This window comes from Lacerta agilis, chromosome 6 (genome assembly GCF_009819535.1).
Source record: "Lacerta agilis isolate rLacAgi1 chromosome 6, rLacAgi1.pri, whole genome shotgun sequence".
In the NCBI taxonomy this organism is placed as follows: Eukaryota; Metazoa; Chordata; class Lepidosauria; order Squamata; family Lacertidae; genus Lacerta; species Lacerta agilis.
The window spans coordinates 1,148,165-1,172,023 of NC_046317.1; the positions used below are offsets into that span (position 1 = coordinate 1,148,165).

At 43.6% G+C, this 23,859-nt stretch overlaps 1 protein-coding gene across 1 annotated transcript in view; it reads left to right on the top strand.

Moving 5' to 3' along the window:
• Positions 1-23,859, top strand: part of COLGALT2 (collagen beta(1-O)galactosyltransferase 2) — a 59,235-nt gene that overhangs the window by 30,799 nt on the left and 4,577 nt on the right. The window contains exons 5-10 of the mRNA XM_033151165.1: positions 2,740-2,944; positions 14,665-14,784; positions 16,265-16,341; positions 21,026-21,132; positions 22,776-22,908; positions 23,379-23,506. Of these exons, the coding sequence (XP_033007056.1) occupies positions 2,740-2,944; positions 14,665-14,784; positions 16,265-16,341; positions 21,026-21,132; positions 22,776-22,908; positions 23,379-23,506 (770 nt within the window). The remainder of the gene's footprint in view (positions 1-2,739; positions 2,945-14,664; positions 14,785-16,264; positions 16,342-21,025; positions 21,133-22,775; positions 22,909-23,378; positions 23,507-23,859) is intronic.

The following is a 23,859-nucleotide window of genomic DNA, read 5'->3' on the forward strand; positions in this document are numbered from 1 at the left end:
CCCTTGTGTCCAGATGTTGAACACACTGCCATAAGAAAAAGAATCCAGTCAATTTCCCATAGGCCAGTGACATAGAAGAAGCTAGGGTTGTAAACATTCATATTTTAAATATGCTCCTTAATTATGCTCAGTGTGTTTTTGTTCAGCCTACCAGTGGGCAATTGGGCAACAGCTAGTCTAAGCTGATGCTGTTTCTGGATGGGTTTTGCACTGGTGCTTTCTGCAAACAAACAAGTTTTTTCTGTCTTGAATGTGGGGGGGGGGGACCTGGAAGGAGCAGCTTGTCAGAATACTGGTGTCCTAGGACCTAGTGCTTGCTTCCTATCTGCTCATCATATACATTTGTTAAATAAACAGCCTGTTTCAAAGGCACCGTGCGTCATCCAGTACACTCTCCTTTCTCAAAAATTGACCTTAATACAGTACTTGCTGGTCCAAGTATTTCCTGTAGAGTGTTCAGTGTCAGGTAATCCTACCGAGTACAATGGAGCTTGTTCAGTGATTATCATTTATTTGTTCCGTCTGGGGGATGGCATTGGGCCTCTTTTGGCTGGGCTTATATTCCCCTCTTTTAAGGAATAGGTGTGTTCTCTGGGGTGAAGAAGAAGAAGAAGAAGAGTTTGGATTTGATATCCCGCTTTTCACTACCCGAAGGAGTCTCAAAGCGGCTAACATTCTCCTTTCCCTTCCTCCCCCACAACAAACACTCTGTGAGGTGAGTGGGGCTGAGAGACTTCAGAGAAGTGTGACTAGCCCAAGGTCACCCAGCAGCTGCATGTGGAGGAGCGGAGACACGAACCCGGTTCCCCAGATAACGAGTCTACCGCTCTTAACCACTACACCACACTGGCTCTCTGGTGCTTGTCTTTGGAGGCCCAAGTGGCATTGGTGGCATGCAGCACCAGCACCGGCTAATGATTCATAATGCATTAATGCCCTTGTAACTTTCTGTTCAAACTATTGAAGTGAGCAGCATCCTAGGCTGCCTTCTGAAGGCAGTTTGGAAATTACAAGGGAGTACAAAATACTAGAGCTAAGGACTGGATAGGGGGACGTGGGTGGCGCTGTGGTCTAAACCCTTGAGCCTCTTGGGCTTGCCGATTGGAAGGTCGGCGGTTCAAATCCCTGTGACGGGGTGAGCTCCTGTTGTTTGGTCCCTGCTCCTGCCAACCTAGCAGTTCAAAAGCACATCAAAGTGCAAGTAGATAAATAGGTACCGCTCCAGTGGGAAGGTAAACAGCGTTTCTGTGCGCTGCTCTGGTTTTGCCAGAAGCGGCTTACTCATGCTGGCCACATGACCCGGAAAGACTGTCTGCGGAAGGGGACAAACATCGGCTCCCTCGGGCAGTAGAGTGTGATGAGCACTGCAACCCCAGAGTCGTTCGCTATTGGACTTAACTGTCAGGGATCCTTTACCTTTTAAGGACTGGATATATTGGATGCTTCTGTGTAGTCTTGAAACCACCTGCACTGGCTCCCAGTCTTGTTTCTAGTCCCAATTCATGTTGTTGGTTTTTACTTTATAAAACTTTAAATGGCTTAGGACCTGGATACCTCAACGGCTACCTCCTCCTGCACAAATTTGCCTAGGTATTAAAATTCTCAGCCAAACTTAGGGTTGCCACCTGTCGTGTATGATACAAGATTTTCCCATATTCCAGTGGAAAATGCTACGTCCTGTATTGTTGGAGTTTTGTCCTGTATTTCAGGTTCTCTCTCTCTCTCCCCCCCCTCTCTCTCCCCCCCCCCGCCCCGCCAAGTTTAGGGATCCTCTCCAAATGCATGTGTTTGAAAAGGTGTGTGAAAAATCATATATTTACCATATTTTTTCCGTGTATAAGACTAGGTTTCCCCCCTAAAAATAATATCAAAAATTAGGGGGCATCTTATACACGGATACATCTCCCCCATTTTCTTAAATCTGAGTCCCCCAGAATGGGGGTGTCTTATACATGGGGGCGTCTTATAGATGGAAAAATACGGTAAGCTCTGGGTAGCCAAGCACAGGCACATTTACAAATTCGTGTGTGCTCACACGTGTGGGACAAATTCTAGAGGGGCCATCCTGTTAGGCTGCAACAGATTGTAATGGATTGTTTTGAAGTCACTTCAGTACCAGATTGGGGGGGGGGATGACCCCAACCGCCCCACCCTGTCATGTATTTTGCCAGAACAAAGGTAGAAACCCTAACCAAACTCCCTCTGTTACTTTATTTACCATGTGAGGTAGAAATCTAAACAGGTCTGACATTACTGTACTCTCACCACCACATTGGAACAGGCTACCTAAGATGCCAACTCTAATCTTTATCAGTGTCAAGGGAAGGCTGTTTTATTCTCTGGGGCTGTAGAAATTGTTTTGGTTGGCTGACTGAGTATTTTTTTTGAGTGGGTTGTTGTAAGGTGGCCAAGAATTATATTAAATTGGTTAAAATAAAACAGATAGTATGTGCTTAGCCTTAGATAGCTCCTTTTGTCTGACTTTTGGTGGTCTTTCTTCTTTATTGATGTTTCTGTTTTTTATATTTCTGCAAGCTGCTTTGGGGCATGGATTGTTTACACCTGAAAAGTGTTGCACAAAACATGTTAACATAAACAGGTGCTGCAAGGCTTTTGTTAGGCGATTGGATTTCTAGATCTGGACAGTCCTACAGATTGTGTGCCTTCAGATTGTGGGCTTTGGCTGCTAGCTGAAATGATTCTCGTTTTAATGAGCTTTGTACTACCATTTTATTCTAGGGCTACTACAAGAGAACACCAGATTATGCCCTGATCAGGGAGTGGAAGAGGACGGGTTGCTTTGCGGTCCCAATGGTTCACTCCACATTCCTGATTGACCTGAGAAAAGAGGCATCGGATAAACTGGTGTTTTATCCCCCACATCAGGATTACACCTGGACCTTTGATGACATCATTGTCTTTGCCTTCTCAAGTCGACAAGCAGGTAGACTTCTGAACTAGCTATGGAATAACGGATTGGAGAATGCAGTGAATCCAGGCAGGGTTTAGATTACCTATTTGTGACAACTCAAAGAAAAACAATTCATTACTATTTTAAAAACAAAAACCCTGAACTCTAACAGTGTTTAGAGTGACAGTGGCAGTACACATGTGCCGTCTTTTGTACTCATGCATGAACACTAAGGGACCATGTGGGGTTCACAAGTTGCAGCTAGTGGGTTTCACCTTGAGCGATTGGCGGCAGCGGCCTCCCCTCCCCCCAAAAGCAAAATAACTCAAGGGCGATCTTCCCCTCAAAAGGCTCAACAACTCAATATTTTATTTATTTATTTATTTATTTAGGGTTAAAGGGGGGGTTGTCTTATACATGGGGGTGTCTCATACACAGAAAAATACAGTATTTATTTTAAAATCACTGCAGAGGAGGCTGTATTAAGCCAGCTCATTAGAGAGTGGTCTGGGCTAAACCTTTTTCCCACCATGTGCTAGTTTACTACATGCAGGTGTTTGGTTTTATTTTTAAATGAAATTTGAGATTTAGGAGGGGGGGATGAGGGAGCATTAAAAAAGTGACAGTGATACAGTCCAGAATTTTATCTCCTCATATTATGTAGAATATTTGTAAATGAATAACGCAGGTGGAAAAATGCCTTCAGCAACATATAAGTTCCATTTTTATTCTGGCTGAGAGTAAAAGACGTGTGTAATTGCACAATCGGATTCCTGTTTGCTTCTGTTAAATGCTGGAAGGCTATTTATATAAAACTGGGGAATAGGCTGACTTTGGCGAAGGGTGTTGTAGGCTTCTGTCTTTGAACCCCAGCTCTTGGGGTGGGGGGTGTATTTGCTATTATCAATTGTGTTCCAAAACCCCGTGACCCCACAGTTCCCTAGAAATGTATAACCACACAGGACAATAGCATGTTGGGTTCGGGGCTTGAATATGGCCACAACTTTATTGGTTACAGTAGAGAATGGTTTGGCGTAGGCACTGGGTAAAACCCTTGCTATTCCACTCCAGCCCATCTGCTGGGAGTGCATCTAAGGGTAAACCACAACCACTTACATCAAATAGGGACTCCCCCTGGTATGGCCCTAGCTGGGTGTCGGACAGAAGCCACTCCCAGAGCCATCTTTCCCATAGGGCCTAGTGGTGTGTTGCGCCACAGTGCTGGCCTCTCAGGGGCGCCCCAGCGAGTGGGGAGCTGCGCAGCTTTGCCGGCGGCTTCCTGTTTTCCTAGAATCCACTCTCCCCTGCATGCACAGCGCTCCTGCGTCCAGGGCGATGCAATAGTTGCTCGCTGGCGGTGTTGTGAGGTTGTGTGTGTGTGTGTGCGCCCTTCTCTAAACTGGGCGGCTGAGTGAGCGCAGCGCACGGCAACTCTCCCCTCGCATGCCCTCTTTGGGAACCGAGGCCTTCTTGGGGATGGCCACAAAACGAAAGGAGGCACACGTGAAGCGCCTCCTCCTCCTTTCCCCTGTGCTGCGCTCTCTCTCTCTCAGTCACACGGCCGACTTGCTTTTGCCCTCCTGCTCCTCCCTCTTCCCTAGCTGCGCTCTCCTTCGCTCACTCATGTGGCCTGGGCGTGCAGCTTGCCTCCCGAGCCTCCTGTGCATGGCAGGAGTGCGGCAGGGGAGCCCCGAAGAAAGAGGCGGGTGGGAACGGTTTCAACAGGGATGCTGGAGCCTCTCCCAGCAGCTCCCTGTCAAGGCTCCCCACCAGCAAGTGAGGACCCCATCTCTCCCTCTCCAGTGCGGCGGCTTCCCGGCGGGCAGAAGGGAAGCAGATCCGTCATTAGCTGCGTTCAAGTGCACTTTTATTTCTCCCTTTAAGTAGCGTTGCGAAATGCAGCGGGCTGCGCACACACACCCCGTACACTGCGTGTGTGGTTGTGGGTGGGGAAAATCTGCTGCTGTCCCTCTGCACCCACCCACCCACTCACTTTGAGGGGATCAGGGAGCAACCGGGGTTGGCGTGTGTGTGTTTGTGTTAAAAAAAAATCCCTCCTGCTGTCCTTCCTTCTTGGCTGCGAAGCCTGCGTGGGTGGGAGGAGAGACGCTATTTCTGCCCCGGCTCAGCTTCCCAACCACCACCCTCCTCTCCGTTGGTGGGTTAAATGCCCTCTCCTTTCTGCTTTTCCCCTGTCCCACTTTCTCTCTCTCTTTTCATCCAGTAAAGGAAGGGGTAGGTTCCCCCCACCCCCAGCTCTTGCCTCTCCTTCCCTGTAGTGAAATCTGTGGAAGTTCAGGTCAACAACTCTGGGAAACCTTTCCTTAAAAAGGTCGACAACTCTGGGAAACGGGGGGGGGGGGGCGCTGGAGGGATCTTTGCACCACGGAGCTGGATATGCTTAAGGCAGCCCTGGCTCCTCCTCCCGGATCCTTTTAATAGGATACCGATTTCCTAAAGGAGGGGCAGGCAGAGGCTGCAGCCTCCCCTCCACCAAAGATCTAGGTTTACCCAATGCCTTTCCACATAACCAAGTTGTAACAATTGTTACGAGGTAGGAGAAAACCAGATGGCCGGTGCCAATTTGCCGAATGGAAAAATTCCTGCCCACCCCTGTTAATACTGTGGCCGACTTGATCCATAGCAAGGCCAAAGCACAAGAAAAGGCAAACAGATTGAGGGAGGGTCTGCGGGAGATCAACAAAAAAGGCAGGAAAGACTTCCAGGCAGGCCACAATTCAGCGACCCCTGGGAGTGGGCCCAAGCGCCTGTGCAAGAGTTGCCGGCATTGGTCAATAGCTGGCAGCCAGGCGATCTGGCCTGCCTTTTGTTGGGTCACTTGTGGGTCTGGGGCCTGGCTGCAACACCGCCCACCAATGAGGGTGAGCGGACTTATAGAAGGTCTAGCATGTTATTGAATGCCCTACAGAGATTAAAAGCAAGATGCTGCACAAGGGAAAAGGAAAACGGGTGAAGAGGGGAAAGGAAAACAAAGCAAATTACTTGAAAGGAGGTGATACTACTAAAGAGGACGAAAACTTTACCCTAAATATATGGAGCTATTGCTTTGAAATGATCGTGGAAATAGTTTTACACAGGAAAGCAGGCCTGAGGCTGGGGAATGCGGGAGCCGGATGTGCAAGCAATTGATTAAATCACATCAAGATACATTTTCACCCATTCCCCATAATGATACCTGGCAGTTGAACTGTGGTTTGGCAAGAGTTGTAGTCAGCTGGTTGCCTTAGAGAATAGAGTTCATATTGGGGCCAATGCACAACAGCCCTTTCCACAGGCAACCCCACACTTCTAGAAACAATACCTGGGGGTTCTGCTATTAATAATCTGTGCCGCTGTAGCTGCCTCAGCAGATTGTGTCTGCATGAAAAATGTTCAGTTTTTGAGCTTGGATTCCCCTCTCCTGGAAAATGAAAACAAAGGGGGGGGGAAGGGTTGGTAAGAGCTGAAATTATCTGTTTTGAACTTCACATTGGAAGTCAGCTTTTGAGTAGCCTGGATTTCTGCTTCCTATTAGGGCTGCTATTCCTGATCTACAGCAGACTCAAATGCCAACTAAAGAAGGGACATGCACGTTCAGGAGAGAATCACATGTGCACACACAGTGGTATCTGAAGAAGTGTGCATGCACACGAAAGCTCATACCAAGAAGAAACTTAGTTGGTCTCTAAGGTGCTACTGGAAAGAATTTTTTATTTTATTTTGTTTTGACTATGGCAGACCAACACGGCTACCCACCTGTAACTGGTTTCACTGTGTAACTGGTGTGGCAAAAATAGCAATACAAGTTTCAGCTGTCTCTTCTTTTGGGCCTCATCCCAAGTGTCTCTGTCAAGGGGCCTGTGTTCCAGTGATGTGCTGAGCTGTATCCGGAGTCTGTTGCCTAATGGGTAGCTAATGACATTGGGCCGAGTCCTGCAGCTGGTTATGGCATTCTTCGCTGAGCCTGGTGCGCATTGGGAGCACAGCAGTTTCACATCTTGTTCTACTGAAGCACAAATGTGAAGGCTGAACAAGGAGTGAAGGCAAACCTGGGTTCGCAAACATGTGCATTGCACAAGGAACCAGTATTAGCTATTGCTTCCTCCTCAGTATGCTTTCAGTTGTGACCCTGAATTTGCCACGGGCAGAATTCTTGGTCTGAAGTCACAGGACACCGACACTTTGCTGAAGCTCATCAGGTCTGCTGACATCACTCTGCAGGTGGCTGGAGCCAAAAGAAACCAGCAGGGATGGTTGGAGATACACCTTTACCCAGTCCAAATCTCCCCCAGTCCAATGCAAAGGGGCTTTGGGTTGCTCTGCCTGCCATTCCAGCTACACACCAAATATTATCAATCTATTCTCGTTCTGTTGGAGCTACTGGAATACAGTGGTACCTCGGGTTATAGACGCTTCAGGTTGCAACAAAATAAAATAAAAAATTCTTTCCAGTAGCACCTTAGAAACCAACTAAGTTTGTTCTTGGTATGAGCTTTCATGTGCATGCACACTTCTTCAGATACACTTCTTCAGGTTACAGACGCCGCTAACCCAGAAATATTACCTCGGGTTAAGAACTTTGCTTCAGGATGAGAACAGAAATCGCGCAGCGGCGGCAGTGGGAGGCCCCATTAGCTAAAGTGGTTCTCGGGTTAAGAACAGTTTCAGGTTAAGAACGGACCTCCAGAATGAATTAAGTTCTTAACCCAAGGTACCACTGTATACCACTTGGCTGCTGTCAGTACAGTAGTTTGGCCACAGTTTTAAAAAGCCCAACCAAATTTCAGTGTCGTAATCTCACCCAATGAAAGACTTATTAGTGGCAGATTGATATGTATGTGATATCCTTTTATTTCTTGTATACTGTATATTCCTAGTGATCTTTTCCTAAGCATTCTTAATCTTCTCACATATCCACCAAACAGGAATACAGTCTGCAATTTCTCCCCACATTTCCAACATATTCCACTGACATCTGGGGGATACCTTTGCTAGACAGTGTGAAGATGAATGCCAGCTATATAACATCTTATTAAAATTTTCTTTTTCCACAAGGTGAGAAAGCCATGTAGGAAGTAAATACTTCTTTCCACAATTCACCTGAGATGCTTTTTTCTAATCTTTTTTTTTTTTAACCAATCAAGCACTTGCAGCTCAGGTAGCTTTGCTTGCTCTTCCCCTCTTCATCTGCTTTCTCCTTGGGACCAGGGTGAAGTCTCCATGGCCACACAGGCCTCCTTAGAGAGAGCCCTTCTCCTCTAATAAGGGATTAAACTCTCCTCCTCCTCTTTTATGGTGTCCTTTTCATAATTATCTTTTCTTTTTCTTCTTTTCCATCAAATTTTTAATTAAGTTTTACAACATATTACAACATATCTAATCATCAAAATGCAAAAAGGAGAAAACATTCCCCCAACTTCCCCCCTCCCCCTCCCTTGGACTTAACTTCCTCTTCTGGTTTTCCCCAATATTGGCTTCCTGCTTTCTTTCTTATACTTCCATATGAATTCTCTATATAAATTACTAGCTGACCTGGCCACGCGTTGCTGTGGCTCATTTTGTGAAATGGAAAAGGAAGATGTAAAAGAGAAAGTGCATGCCTCCCCACAGCTTCTCCCGTTGAACTTCCGCCTGCCTCCTGCTTGTCTTTCCCCCGTTTTCGCCTTCCTCCCCACAGCTTCTCCCATTGAACTTCCGCCTGCCTCCTCTCCATATTTCCTGTTTTTGCCTTCATCCCCAATGCTTCTCCCGTTGAACTCTTGCCTGGCACCTCTCTCTCTCCCCCCCCCCCCCCCGCTTTCGCCTTCCTCCCCACAGCTTCTCCCGTTGAACTCCCGCCTGCCTCCTGTTTGTCTTTCCCCCGTTTTTGCCTTCCTCCCCACAGCTTCTCCTGTTGAACTCTTGCCTGGCACCTCTCTGCCTCCCTCCCCCCCACTTTCGCCTTCCTCCCCACAGCTTCTCCCGTTGAACTTTTACTATCTCCTCCCCCCCCCGGAAACCTGATGCATGGTACAGTCCGCTCTGGCATTGAGCCTGGGGTCAGAAGGGACCATAACGATACAAGGAGGGGGGGTGGGGAACTGGTAGGGTCCTTATACATTTGTGTGCGGGCGCTTTTTCCTCTTCTGATAACTGGAGTTTCATTTGTAAAGCTATGCAGCAGTGCAGAAAGGATTGTGTGTGGAGACAGGATAGGGAGCGAAGCATAGTTGCTGAGCTTTCTCATCCTACATCCCCCCCCCCACCATAAGGAATGGTATGGCCCGGGCCTAAAAACCTTTTCCTGCCTGGAGCTGAAACTACTAAGAAGAGTTTAGGCCTTCCTCTTAACTGTTTTCTGAGTGCGGTAAGGCCCTTGGCAGAGGCTGGGGCTAGGGAGATTAATGGGGGGTTGTCCCTGCTGTCTGAAAATGGCTGACTGAGGTGAAGGAGTTACAGGTGGGTAGCCGTGTTGGTCTGCCATAGTCGAAACAAAATAGAAAATTCTTTCCAGTAGCACCTTAGAGACCAACTGAGTTTGTTCTTGGTATGAGCTTTCGTGTGCATGCACACTTCTTCAGATGAGGTGAAGGAGGTTTTTGGATCGGCGCACAGTCTGTGACGCTGCCCTGCGATGAGCCTTTCTATTGGTTGTTGTTCAAAGTCTTCAGTTCTGTTGCTGGTGACACGTAATGTGTGCGCCATTTTTTTTGGCCTTTATTCTAGATTTTAGGCATGACAGGTGTGGTTTTTTTGAATTTTTATTATGCTAGATCCTTCCCCCATGGTCATGTTACGCTTTGTCCTAAATTTGATGTGATTTGGTCCAGTGGTTACGGAGCAAGGTGGGGCCAGACGCGCACGCAATGGGAACATTTCTATATATATAGATGTATTAATTATTCTTATCTTTTATTACTTAAACACCACCTTCATAGCTTTTATACTTATTTTTGTTAATTGTAAATGTTTACTCAAACCCTGCTGGTGAGTCTATTTGTGTACATTGTTTCTGTAGATACAACATAAGTGATTCCCATTCTTTTTTAAATTCGTTATTATCTTTTTTTTTTTATAAGATTTTATTATTTTCTATTAAGACAAAAGAAAAACATAGCATAAACACCAACATTAACAATACAGAAATGCAATACATAAACACAACACAAAAACACAATCAAACAATTACAATAAAAAGAAACATATACAAACCTTTAAACTAACACTTATCCTCTTACTTTTCTTGTTGCTATCTTCTCTATTTTAGGGGACTTCCCCCATTCCCTCCACTGTCTTCAAAATCATATATATCTTCTAGGTAGCTTTGTATCTTATTCTATTCACATTTGCTCAATTTTTAATGTGCTTTACTTTACTTAATTATATCTTAACTTAAACACCAAATCTTAACATATTTTCTAACAAATAAATCTTTCACACAAAAATATCTTGCTAACAGTTTTATCTAACATATACCTGCTAAAGCCGCTGTTCTATTTAATTCTGCTCAAATATTCAATTTTACTGATTTAACTAGATAGTCTTTAAATTTCTTCCAGTCCCGTGACACCTTCTCCTCCCTCTGGTCTCGGATTCTGGCGGTCAGTTCTGCGAGTTCCATATACTCCATCATCTTCATCTGCCATTCTTCCACCGTTGGTATCTCTTCGCCTTTCCATGTTCTTGCCAATAAGATTCTAGCTGCTGTTGTGGCATACATAAAAAACACTCTATCCTGACTGGGTATCTCTTCATTAGTTATGCTCAGAAGAAATGCCTCTGGTTTCTTACAAAAGGTAACCTTCATTACCTTCTTGAGTTCGTTATAAATCTTGTCCCAGAAAGCATTTACCGCTGGGCACAACCACCACATATGAAAAAAGGTACCTTTCGCATATTTACATTTCCAACATACATCTGACATTTTGGTATTCATCCTAGCTATCTTAACTGGTGTCAAATACCATCTGTAAACCATTTTCATTATATTTTCTCTTAAACTATGACAAGCAGTGAATTTAATACCTTTTTGCCACAATCTCTCCCAGTCATCCATCATGATATTATGTCCTACATCTTTCGCCCAGTCTATCATTGACGATTTAACCAGTTCATCTTTCGTATGCCACTCTAGCAAAAGATTATACATTTTGGAAAGGTTTTTAAAATTCGATTCTATCAGTTCTGTTTCCAGTTTTGATTTTTCTACTTGAAAACCAACTTTTTTGTCCATTTTAAATGTTTCATATACCTGATGATAATGCAGCCAGTCGGGGACCTGGCTTTTCACTTGATCGTAGCTTTTTAGCTTAAAAGAGTCCCCTTCCTGCTGCAATATGTCCATATATCTTAACCAGTTTGCAGACATGTTCGGTCTCTTATAGGCTTTGGCCTCCACTGGAGAAATCCATCTAGGGGTCTTTCTCTCTAACAAGTCTTTATATCTAATCCAGACCTGATACAAGGATTTTCTAACTATATGAGACTTAAAAGTTCTGTGGATCTTAACCTTGTCATACCAAAGGTATGCATGCCAGCCAAACATATTATCATGTCCTTCCAAGTCCAATACATCAACGTTCTCTAGTTTGAACCAATCCTTTAGCCAGCAAAAGGCCGCTGCTTCAAAGTAAAGTCTTAAGTCCGGCAGGGCAAAGCCTCCTCTCTCTTTAGAGTCTGTTAGGATCTTAAACTTGATTCTTGGCTTTTTGCCCTGCCATATAAACTTTGATAAGTCCTTTTGCCATTTCTTAAAACAATCCAGTTTGTCCAAAATTGGTATGGCTTGGAATAAAAACAGCATCCTTGGTAGGACATTCATTTTTATCACGGCAATTCTTCCCATTAACGACAATTTCAATCTTGTCCATATCTCCATGTCTTTCTTTATTTCCATCCACAGTTTTTCGTAGTTGTCCTTGTACAGGTTCAAATTCTTGGTTGTGAGATTGATACCTAGATATTTTACTGTTTTGACAAAATTGAGGCCAGTGCCTTCCTGTATTCTTTGAATTTGTTCTGCACTCAAATTTTTTCCTAAAACTTTGGTTTTCTGCTTGTTTAATTTGAAACCAGCTACAAGTCCAAATTGTTCAATTATTTCCAAGGCTCTGGGGACACTGCTTTCCGGTTCCTGCAGGGATAACATCAGATCGTCTGCGAAGGCGCGTAGTTTGTATTCTTTCTCTCCCACACGAATTCCTTTTATCTGTTTGTCCTTTCGTATCATATTTAGGAGGACTTCCAGGACCGTAATAAAAAGTAAAGGGGAAATAGGGCACCCTTGTCTTGTTCCCTTTTCAACTTCAAACTCCTCCGATATCACACTGTTTACTATTACTTTAGCTCTTTGTTCTGTGTAGATGGCCTTAATGCCATTCAAGAATTTTTCTCCAACTCCCATCCTTTCCAGATTCTTTTTCATGAATATCCAAGAAACTTTATCAAATGCTTTCTCTGCATCAACAAACAGTAGTGCCGCATCTGTGTTTATGTTTCTCTCCAGTTTTTCTAAAATATCCACAATAATTCTCGTGTTGTTACTAATTTGTCTTCCTGGCAAGAAACCTGCTTGATCTCTGTGTATATAATCTTTCAACACTCTTTTCAGCCTTGTAGCCAATACATTTGCAAAAATTTTATAATCCACATTCAAAAGGGATATTGGACGGTAATTTTTCATTTGAGTCTTGTCAGTATCTGGTTTTGGAATCAGTGTGATAAAGGCTTCTTTCCACGTCTCTGGTGCCCTATCTCCTTCTAGTATTTTGTTGCAAATTTCTCTTAGCGGCTGCGATAGCCAGTCTTTCAATGTCTTATAATATTTTGCTGTTAATCCATCCGGTCCTGGAGCCTTCCCCAATTGCATATTATTTATTGCATCTTCTATCTCCTGTGTCGATATTGGGTGGTTGAGAGTAGCTAGTTTTTCCTCTGGGACTTTTTGCAATCCGTTCTTTTCCAGAAATCGGTCTATTTCTGCTTCATCTATCTTCTCCTCCTTGTACAGTTGCTTGTAGAATCTTTGAAAACACCATCTGATTTCCTCCGGTTTCTCCACATTTTTTCCATTTACTACCAAATTATTGATGACATTTGCCTTTTGTCTTAAATTCGTTATTATCTTTATGTCTGAGTCTTTCTGTTAATTTCGCCATTTCAGCATATTCCACTAGTTTTTGTATCCATTCTTCCTTGCTTGGTATTTCTTCACTTTTCTTTGAGCTACTACAGGGGTAGGCAAACTAAGGCCCAGGGGCCGGGTGTGGCCCCCCAGGCTCATAAATCCGGCCTCGGTCAGTCCCCCCCCCCCGCGCTGCGGATGCCTTGCCACATGGGGACTGACATCCACAACGCTGGCACAGGTTCTGGGCAGGTGGCAACGCTGGCGTGGTTTCAGATTGGCTGCAGCCAGTCCAAAGCCTCACTGCCCGTGGCTGAGGTAAACTCAGCGCGGCCATGGATGGAGAGGCCAGCCAGTGGGCGGCAGGTCTGGGCTGCAACATGGACATTGTGATGGGCATGTTGCGGGGCTTCAGCTGGAGCTTGGCGCGCCTGCTGGCCTGGTGCTCAGCTCGGCGGCCACACTGGAGCAGCTGGAGGGCGAGCTGTGCGCCGCATGCCCGGTGCTCCGCATGCGCGGCCTGCCCGCCAACCTGGCCTTGGATGACGGGCCGCAGCGCATGGTGCACACCACCTGGGAGCTCTGCAGGGACGGGCCGATGGAGCGGCTGCTGCTCGCCAACAACGCCGGTGAGCGAGCAGCACCGAGACGCGCTTCTGAGTGCGTGCAGAATGTCTTCCTCCTCCAGGTCTGGAGGCAGCTGTGGGACCGGCTTGCAGGGTATTTATATTTTTCAAAATATAGTCTGGCCCCCCACAAGGTCTGAGGGACAGCAGACCGGCCCCCTGATGAAAAAGTTTGCTGACCCCTGGGCTAGTAGCATCCTAGCCGCAGTCATAGCGTACATAAATAATTTCTTCTTTTCTATCGGCAGTTCTTGACCTGAAATGCCTAATAAAAAAGCTTCTGGTGTTTTAATAAAAGTCAATTTAAGCATTTTCTTGATTTCATTACAAATCATATCCCAATAATTTTTGATCAATTTACACCTCCACCACATATGAAAAAGTGCCTTCTTTTTCTTTACATTTCCAACATTTGTTGTAACCTGTTATATATATTTTTGCTATTTTTTTCAGGTGTAATATACCATCTGTACATCATTTTCATATAATTCTCTTTTAATAATATACAATCGGTAAATTTCAAATTCACTCTCCACAATTTTCCCCATTCTTCCATTTGTATATTTTCATAACGATCTTTTCGATCATTTAATTCTTTTCAGCATTATTCCTGTATAGACATTGCTATAACTCCCTTTTGGTTCATTTTAGTTCTTTCCATCAAGCTGCCTCTAAACCCCCCCCCCCCTTTTAACTCATGTTTTTTATCTAAATTATAACTGATAGGTAGGAGCCTGCCTTTGGAATTAATGCGCAGTGCCTAGTATATATTAGATGCTTGTGAAAACAATAGATGCTGCTGGCTCCCTTCCCCCATGACTCTCAGTCCTGTCAATCAGCTAAATGGGACAGGACATGCAGCGTCCTGTATTGTACTGATTAGGGGGGATTAATTTGAGTCAGGCTGTCGCTCTGCCTGCAGGACCAATCCAAAATACAATCTGAAAGAGGTCAAGGAGAACAGACTCCCCTGGCAACCGCCTTTGCTTCCTCCTCATGTCTTCCCCCTCTCTCGTTATCCCTAGACATTCAGATGTACATCTGCAACAGAGAACACTATGGCTTCCTGCCTGTGCCCTTGAAACCTCACCAGACACTGGAGGAAGAGGCTGACAGTGTTGTTCATGTTCTGACTGAGGCAATGAGTAAGTAAAAGCACACTTCGCAACGCTGTCAAGAGAGGCTTCCCACCAGCAGCCGCCATTTTGCCTCTGCTGCCGGAGTGAGCCTCCACTGCCAAGAAAGGGCTATGAGGCCAAGCACTGAGAGTTGATTAGATAATGGTGATAAGATCATAATAGAGTCTGTGTTCCTTAATTATGAAGAGGAAGGATTAAAAAAAACAAAAGTTAGGATTTTAATTGCTGTCTTTGTTTTCAAAATACAGTACTTACGTTCCAGATACAAATGAAGTAAATAAAATAAAATATTGACGTACCTAATCTGAGTTCTTACAACATTGACTAATGAATTGCAAATTATTATAATTGTTATTTATTTCAGTTGTGAATATCTTCCCATGTGGCATCCCAAAGTAAATTATAATATAACAACATATATAAAATAATTAAAACAATATTTAAAAACTCTTATAACTGTAGGACAGTTTTAGACAGCAAGCTCATACATATAATCGGTTCAAATCTAGGACAGGTACCAACTGGGATAAATTTTTAGAAGACTTTTTGAAAAGAGGAAAGCCTTTAGCAGGCACCAAAGAAATAACAAGGAAGTACCTGCCTGTCTGATGCAGTGCAAGGCAGTTCCAAAAGGTCGTTGCAGCTACACTAAAGGCCTGATTCAGGCATAGGGCCCCCTGATAGGATGGCCTCTCCAGGACACCTTCTCCTGCACTGGGCAGTGCGCCGTTGGGGATGAAGCAATCTTTTCTGTATCCTTGTTCCAGCTTTGTACACCATTATCAGTACCCTGAACCTAGTCTGGTAAGTAACTGGCTTTCTGACTTGGGCTCAGTGCTGTGGACTCAGGTGCTCCCCCAGCACAGGTTTTCCCCACCCTCACTTCCAAATAGTCTTGAACCAAAAAGTAAAGTCTGCATTGGTGCTAACCATGGTTAATACTAATTAGGGCTGGTGCCACAACTAAACCCAAAATTTTGAAGTGTATATGCAAATCCCAGTTACGAAGGAATTCTGTTAGTATTAACTAGCAATGCTGCCAAATTTTAGAATTACAGTAGGGCTTTGCCCTTCCCAGTGAGGTCCCTCGGTATAGCAATATGTGCCATACTGATACGATACCTAATTGTATCAGATTCATTTTTTAGGATACCAGAACTGTGAACACTAGGAATCTGCCCAGCCAGAATATCCTTCAAAAGTAGTTCAGAGGCTCCATCTGCGTTCCAGATACAGTCCAGGTTTGCAACAAGATATTCCAGGGCAGAGAGAACCAAGTGGTTCTTTGCTTTTGTAACAAAGCACACCTTTGTTTTATTATTGGTAAGCTTTTGATCTTTTAAATATATGTAATAAGCAGGAGCATACTATGGCTGTCACCCTAAAGACACTAAATAAATAAGTTGCCCCCCCCCCCACAATGCGAAGTGAGTGAACTTCAAGGGTTTCGTTCCTCACCTGTTTTGATGGTTCTCATCCCTTCCAGTTGACCGTCCTCCAGTTGAGCCTTCGGAGTATGTCACAGTTCCTCCAAAGCACCCAGACAAGATGGGATTTGATGAGGTAACAGGGAAATGTCTGCTTTAGCATGCCAACTTCTGTGGGAGTGAAAAGGGACAGGGCAGAATCCAGCAAGCAGTTCAGTTACAGCAGACTTCAGCTAAATGGCTTGAAAAAGTCAGCTGTAGTCTGATCTGTAATATATATTTATCTCTCCTTTTTCCCTGATGGAACTCAAGGCGGCTTACAAATAAAAACAAGGCTTGCTAAAAACATAGGTGAGGAAATAATTAAAACCAATTAAACATTGGTTATTATTTTTTGCATATTTCTATGGTATTATATTTGTTCTTCAATCTGTCATTACTGTGCAACATTTTAGTTGGTCCTAATAAAACAACTGGGGCTTTGGGACTTTTTTATAGTGGACCATTGCTGCTACTTAAGCTTTTTGTATGTTTTTTTTTCTTCTGTTGCGTGTGTGTGTTAAAGCACAGTGCATATTCTTTCAACTATGGCCTGGGGTACTCCATGTGAAAATAACATGTTGAATGTCCTTTTCTTTCTCCTTGGGAAGATGGCAGTTAATACTGAATACGGTTTTCTAGAGGATAGAGCTACATTTTACAAGAGCACGGTGCAGCTCCCAAATCCATGTTTCCGTCATGCACACTAATATATGGGGAGCTGCGAGGGGTGGTGCTTGCTCTCCTTTACAAATACGGTACCCACCAGCAGTTTTTGTGGTGCTCTCTCCACCCCATCCCCAACTGGGTGTTAGAATTCCAAGTGGGTCCAGATGTGGTTGGGGATAAGGAAAGCTTAGAATTCGTAGACAATAATTGATGGGTGCAAGAGAGGTTAAACAAAGTTCCCTCCTACCAACCATACACACCTGTGTGAGTAGCTTCTGTTAGCACTATCTCTACTTATATTGGCACAGTTATTAGCAAGGCTGTGTGTGTATCCCACAGTTCTGCTGAAAACAGATACATCGCATTGGGTTTAGAACACAGTTTTGATCAGGCTCCAAGCCACTATGGCTGCAACAACAGGCTTTAAAGTGTGGTTGAAGCTAGGTGGGTTTACCTGGGGTTTGGAAACTCACAATGCGATGATATCACATTAAATGTTTAAATCAGGGTTTTGTGAATCTATGACTCCAGATGTTTCTGGACTCCACCTCCCACCATCCCTTGCCAGGATGTCCAATGCAAGGGGATGGTGGGAGTTGTCACTAGCAACATCTGAAAAGTCACAGTTTACATCATGCAGTGCTCTTCTTAGCTTGCATATCCCTGGGGCCACAACGGTGATTATCAGATGGTTTGATTCAGGTTCTTCCCACACCATCTTAATGTGCATTGCCTTCTGGGACCCACAACCCAGACTCACTCCTCCATTCTACAGGTGAATCTGCAAAGATCTGTGTCTGTAAATTGTAGCCATCCTGTATTGGCATTAAGAATGGAACAGCACAAGGCATCTCTGGCTCCCTCCTAAAGTCATACAAGGAAATTATCGTAAGAACTAAGCAGTGGCTCTTTCTGAACTCCCTTCTTAACAAATCCTGTTGTGCTTATGAGGCATTAAGCATGATATGGCATCTGTAAATATGGTGTGGAACATTGAGAGTTCATTGGCTTGGGTGAGGGTGGGTTTGTTTTTTAGTCTATTCAGGTGATAGTTGATTAGAGGGTGGGGGGAGAAAGCACCTCCTGCCTGCAGGAGTTTTCCCCTCATAGGGTCTTCCTGCCACACCCCTAACCAGACCCACTGTTTGAAAACCAGTGCACCCCACACAAGACCATTGAATCCTGTTGAGCAGTTGGGGAGGGACTGATGCAATCTGCCTCTTGGCGCTTGTCCTCAACCCTGAAGGAGCTGTGCCCCATTTTTCCAGCCTTGATGGCTCTTTGTTTACATGGCTTGTATAATTAAATGTAGAGACAGTGCCTGGTTTTGTGACAGATAGACTATGTTTGGAGCCGATCCTGCCTGTCTGACTTGTGTTTTAAAATATGTTGTTGATTTGTGGCTGCATTATTTGCCAGCTTTATTTATCTGTGTCCTGTTTGGAGGAAGAGCTGGAGCACAAGCTGGCTTTATTTTTCTGCTTGTGTCTGTGCCCAATACTTGAAGGCTGCACTTGTTCTTTCTTCCCTTTAGCGAGGAGGGCATCCCAAGGACCTGCACACATGTATTCAGGGATCATTTTGCCTTAAAAGGCTATGTTTGCTTAGGTGGGAAACTTTTTCCACCCACTGTTTACTAGTGGCGGTGGTGGTGTGTGTGTATGTGTTTGAAAAATAGTAGGATAAACCTTGAGTTCAAAGTAGGTGCCAATGTGTTCTTAGTCCCAACAGAAGACCGGAATAACTGAAATGCATGCGCATCTTGGCCATACCTCACAAGTACAGCATGTGCTTTGTATTCAGAAGGTCTCAGTTTTAATCGCTAGCATCTCCAGGTTGAACTTCCTGAAATCTTGGACAGCTGCTGCCAGACATTTACCTGATTGACATAATGCTGAGTCAGAGCTAATTTAGTCTTGGTGGTTGGCTTAGTCTTTGCTTTGTTTGAACATGCAAACCCATCCAGGCAGACAAACCCTTGTTTGATTTCTGTCAGCAAACTAAAGTGAAGCCAGGATTTGTTGCTGGCTTACAAACCGTGGCTTTTTAAAACTATGGTTTAGTGTTAAGCAAACTATGGTTTGTTTTCCCAGACCACACACTCATCAAGCCAGAAAGGTATGAGGAAACAACAGCTGGAAAACAAAACTAAGCTGTGGGGAAACATGCTATAGTTTATTTTCTTCTTTTTTTATAAAGAATTTATTAGGTTTTGCAAAATAACAAAAAATAACAGAAAAACAATACAAACAAATACAAAATACAAAACAGAAAAAACATAAAAACACATCAATTATCAAAAGCCTTAATCTTATTCTATATCTTCTTTAGGGGGGGACCTCCCCCGTCCTCTCTACAGCGTTCAGTTCTAATTTACTTTAGTAACTTTGTAACTATTTATTAATCATTCACCTTAACTCTTCAAATTCAATATATCATCTTATCTTATCTCAATAAACATGATTATATTCAAAACATTAATTACATTAGTTGCAAACAACCTTATCTTACCTTATCTTACTTTCTTATTTATTATTCTACATTAACATTAACTAGCTATCACCTATTATCTTTCTCTGATTTCACTTCAAAAGTCCAATTTTTCACGATGTTTCAAATAGTCCTTAAATTTCTTCCAGTCTTCTTCCACCTTCTCCTCCCTCTGGTCTTGGAGCTTCGGGGTCAGTTCTGCGAGTTCCATAAAATCAATTAACTTCATCTGCCAATCTTCTATTGTCGGGAGCTCTTCACCTTTCCAATTTTTTGCAATCAAAATTCTAGCAGCTGTTGTGGCATACATAAAAAACACTCTATCTTTCCTGGGTATCTCATGGTTGGTTATGCCCAATAGGAAGGCCTCTGGTTTCTTAGAAAAAGTGTATTTCAACACTCTTTTAAGCTCATTATATATTTTCTCCCAGAAGTCCTTAACCTTTGAGCACATCCACCACATGTGATAGAAGGTACCTTCCACTTTACATCTTAGCGAGTTTAACTGGCGTCAAATACCATCTATATAACATTTTCATTATATTCTCTCTTAACACATTAGATGCCGTAAACTTGATACCTTCCCTCCATAACTTCTCCCAATCGTCCATCATTATGTTATGTCCCACATCTTTAGCCCAGTCAATCATAACCAATTTTACCAATTCATCTTTAGTATGCCACTCTAGCAATAGGTTGTACATTCTGGAAAGGTTTTTAGAGTTCGGTTTTATTAATTCTATTTCCAATTTTGATTTTTCTATCTGAAAGCCAATTTTCTTATCTAACTTAAAAACTTCATTTATTTGATGATACTGCAACCAGTCCGAGACACTGTCTTTCAATTGATCATAGCTTTTCAGCTTGAAAGTTTGGCCTTCCTGTTGCAGTATATCTGCATATTTTAGCCATTTCGCAGGCATATTTGGTCTCTTATAAGCCTTTGCCTCCACTGGGGATATCCATCTAGGGGTTTTTTTCTCTAGCAAGTCTTTGTTTCTACTCCAAACCTGATACAAGGCATTTCTAATTATATGGTTTTTAAAAGCCTTATGTACTTTAACTTTATCATACCAAAGATACGCATGCCAGCCAAACACATTATCATGTCCTTCCAAGTCCAACACATCCGTGTTTTCTAGTTTAAACCAGTCCTTCAACCAGCAAAAGGCGGCAGCTTCAAAGTATAGTCTCAAGTCTGGCAGGGAAAATCCACCTCTCTCCTTAGTTTATTTTCTTGTTTGTAAGGTGATGTTATTTGTTGAGCAAACCATGGTTACAACATGGCTTAGCATTATGTGGGAATGCAGCCACAGCGTAGACAATAGTGAGGTAGGAGGTAGGAGTCAGTTAAGGCAGTGTCTTATGTTCATATGTACAAGTGTAGAAATATCAACTCTTCTCCCAATTTATTTGAGTTCTTAGCAGTTTTTTCCATTTCAAATTTACCTTTACACTTGTTTGAACAATCACTTTTTTTTACTTCTCAGGTAGTGATTATTATCTTTATTATGTTGATTTTTTTTTTAAAAAAAAAACCCTAAACTTTTCAATTCTGCCACACAAATCTCCCATTGCCTTGTTTAGATCTGCACTGAAACTCCTGGCTTCTTTCTCTGTAGATTTTTATGATCAACCTCAAGCGCCGGAAAGACAGGCGGGACAGAATGCTGCGAACTTTGTACGAGCAGGAAATTGCAGTCAAACTAGTGGAAGCTGTGGATGGAAAGTGAGTAGATGGTTATGGTATTTGGTCTTTCTTATTAACGTGCTGCCATTTGTGAATTATAAACACTGGATGATGTACAGTTTGAACATTCTGCCTTGACAACTACATTGTTTTCAGTGCTGTGAATTAGATGGCTAGTGGAAATGGAGTGTGTGATGCATTATTTGCCAGTGAGTACTAGTGTGCAGGTGTGTGACTAGTAGATGCAGGTGGTGCTGTGGTCTAAACCACTGAGCCTATGGCTTGCTGATCAGAGGGTCGGCGGTTCTAATCCCCGCGACAGGGTGAGCTCCCATTGCTCTGTCCCTGCTCCTGCCAACCTAGCAGTTCAAAAGCACATCAAAGTGCAAGTAGATAAATAGGTACCACTCCGGCGGGAAGGTAAACGGTGTTTCCATGCGCTGCTCTGGTTCGCCAGAAGTGGCTTAGTCATGCTGGCCACATGACCCGGAAGCTGTACACCGGCTCCCTTGGCCAGTAAAGCAAGATGAGCGCCGCAACCCCAGAGTCGGACACGACTGGACCTAATGGTCAGGGGTCCCTTTACCTTTACTAGTGTGCTATTAGAAAGGAAGGCTTCTCTGAGCCACAGATGAGGGTCTTTGCATGAGGTCTCTGCATGATTCAGCAGCTCTGGCCTTTCAACTAGCCTCTGAGTATGGTCAGTTTTGGTGCATCTCTCTGAACTGGGAAACTGGAGCAGCTGGTCCCTGAGAGACAGAGCAGAATTCCCTGTTTTCAGAAGAAGCTGCTCATGGTCTCCCAACATCCAGTCTGATCAGTGGCTCATACAGATGCACAGAGGAGAGGCTCATCTGAGGACAGGTTATTCTAAACTGTTTATTTAAACTGTTTAGGGGTTGTAAGAGCAAAGAGGCTGTCAGAGATCTGCAGTATATTTTGATGCACAAAAGATTCTCAAGTTGCCCTTTTCTTTTGATACTCCTGTATAGTATAGCTTGTGAACTAGAATATTGTAGAACCAAATTTTAACGAGTGCAATCCCCTGGAGAAATGGAGCACTATCAGGCTGCTTGCATAGTCCATATTTCCCTGGGAGCTTGCATGAAAGATTTTTGCTGTTAGATTCCTGTACCTGTTGTATTTAAATCCACCTCTCTTAACCGAAATGCAGTTGTCAAGTAGAATTGTCAAGACAGTTTAATATACCCAGAGCTTTCTATAGTTGCACAAGAGACCATTGTTCTAAAGAGGATGTTTCAGTTGGCTCCAAGCTCCAAGTCAAGTAACAGATCCCTTCTCATATGCTGAGATTTGCTCTCCTCTCACACACAGTCCTCTTGATTAGCAAATCCAAGGCCACGTTAACAGCAGATTAATCTTGTTAAAGCTCTCAGACTAGAAAGGAAGAAATGACTGGATGGGAGGTGGTGGGGTAATTACTTGTAAAGGTTCATCCAGGTAAAAAAATATCCTGCAGATAGAAGACTAGCATTATCTGGAAGAAATGTTATTGCCACTCGGTGCTGGTTTTCTATTGGCAGAGAGTTTTTAACAGAAGAGAGGCATCTTGGAGTCTAAACTGGTGCAGTCCATTCTACCGCTTCATTCTTCTGCATGCATTGACTTCCTTCATATCCCGAAAAGCTATGCTTAGGTGACTTAACCCTTGTTCCTTGCAGAGCATTGAATGCAACCCAGCTGAAAGCTCTCAACATAGACATGCTTCCAGGCTACCAGGATCCTTACTCCTCAAGGGTGCTGACTAGAGGAGAGATTGGCTGTTTTCTTAGCCACTACTATATCTGGAAGGAGGTGAAGTCTATTAACTGCTTGTCTTGGTTGTAATTATGCTGGGATGTATGGGGAAGTCTTTTGAGAGCACTGACAATTAGATGCCTGTCAGTAACAAAATGGCGGCAGACAGAGGTGGGGTTTGGCATAATCAGCTGACAGCTATTGACATTTAATGTTGACGTCTAATCTTTCTTTTGAAATTGCTGAATTATTTGCAAAAGCAATTTACTTCTGGCACAGAGTCGCCTGCTTTGAAAGTTCTACCCCCTTGGCCCTTTGTGTCACTTTCAGAGCCTTAAAATAATAAATAAGAATTATAATGTTGCAACAGGCAGGTGGATGTGTAGCACAGATGCATCTTTAAAGAATTTGGCATTGGTTCTGCATCTGGTACAGTTTCAGGCTGTCCCACAGCAGACAACACAGCTCCAGGTACCATAATTAAAGTCAATTTCAGTTACTTTCCTCCCACAAACTATTCCTTTAAGGTGGAAGACAAGGAGCTGGATAAAATCCTGGTCATTGAAGATGACGTGCGCTTTGAGCACCAGTTCAAGAAGAAGCTCACAAAGTTAATGGATGATATTGAAAGAGCCCAGCTTGACTGGGAGCTCATGTAAGTAGTAGTGGTCTTCTCTGATTTTGCCTGTGAAAGGTCTTCTCTTCCTTCCATGGAGCTTGGAAATGATCCATGGGTGTATCTATAAAAGCACCTAACACTGAAATAGGAGAGAAGAATACCTAAGAGTTGATCAGCTCTTGCTTTAGGAAAGTGGAGGAAAAGGATGGCTTTTGGAGGGCGGCTTTTAGGAGGTTTCATTGACATGATTCCAGCATGACTACCACATGCAGATGTTTCCCCAAAGTCTGGAAATTAAGGCACACATTTTCCATGAAGTTTGGCCTTTTACTTAAAGCAATTTATTTGTAGGCGGTCCCTAATTGCTTACTACCAGTGAAAACTGATTG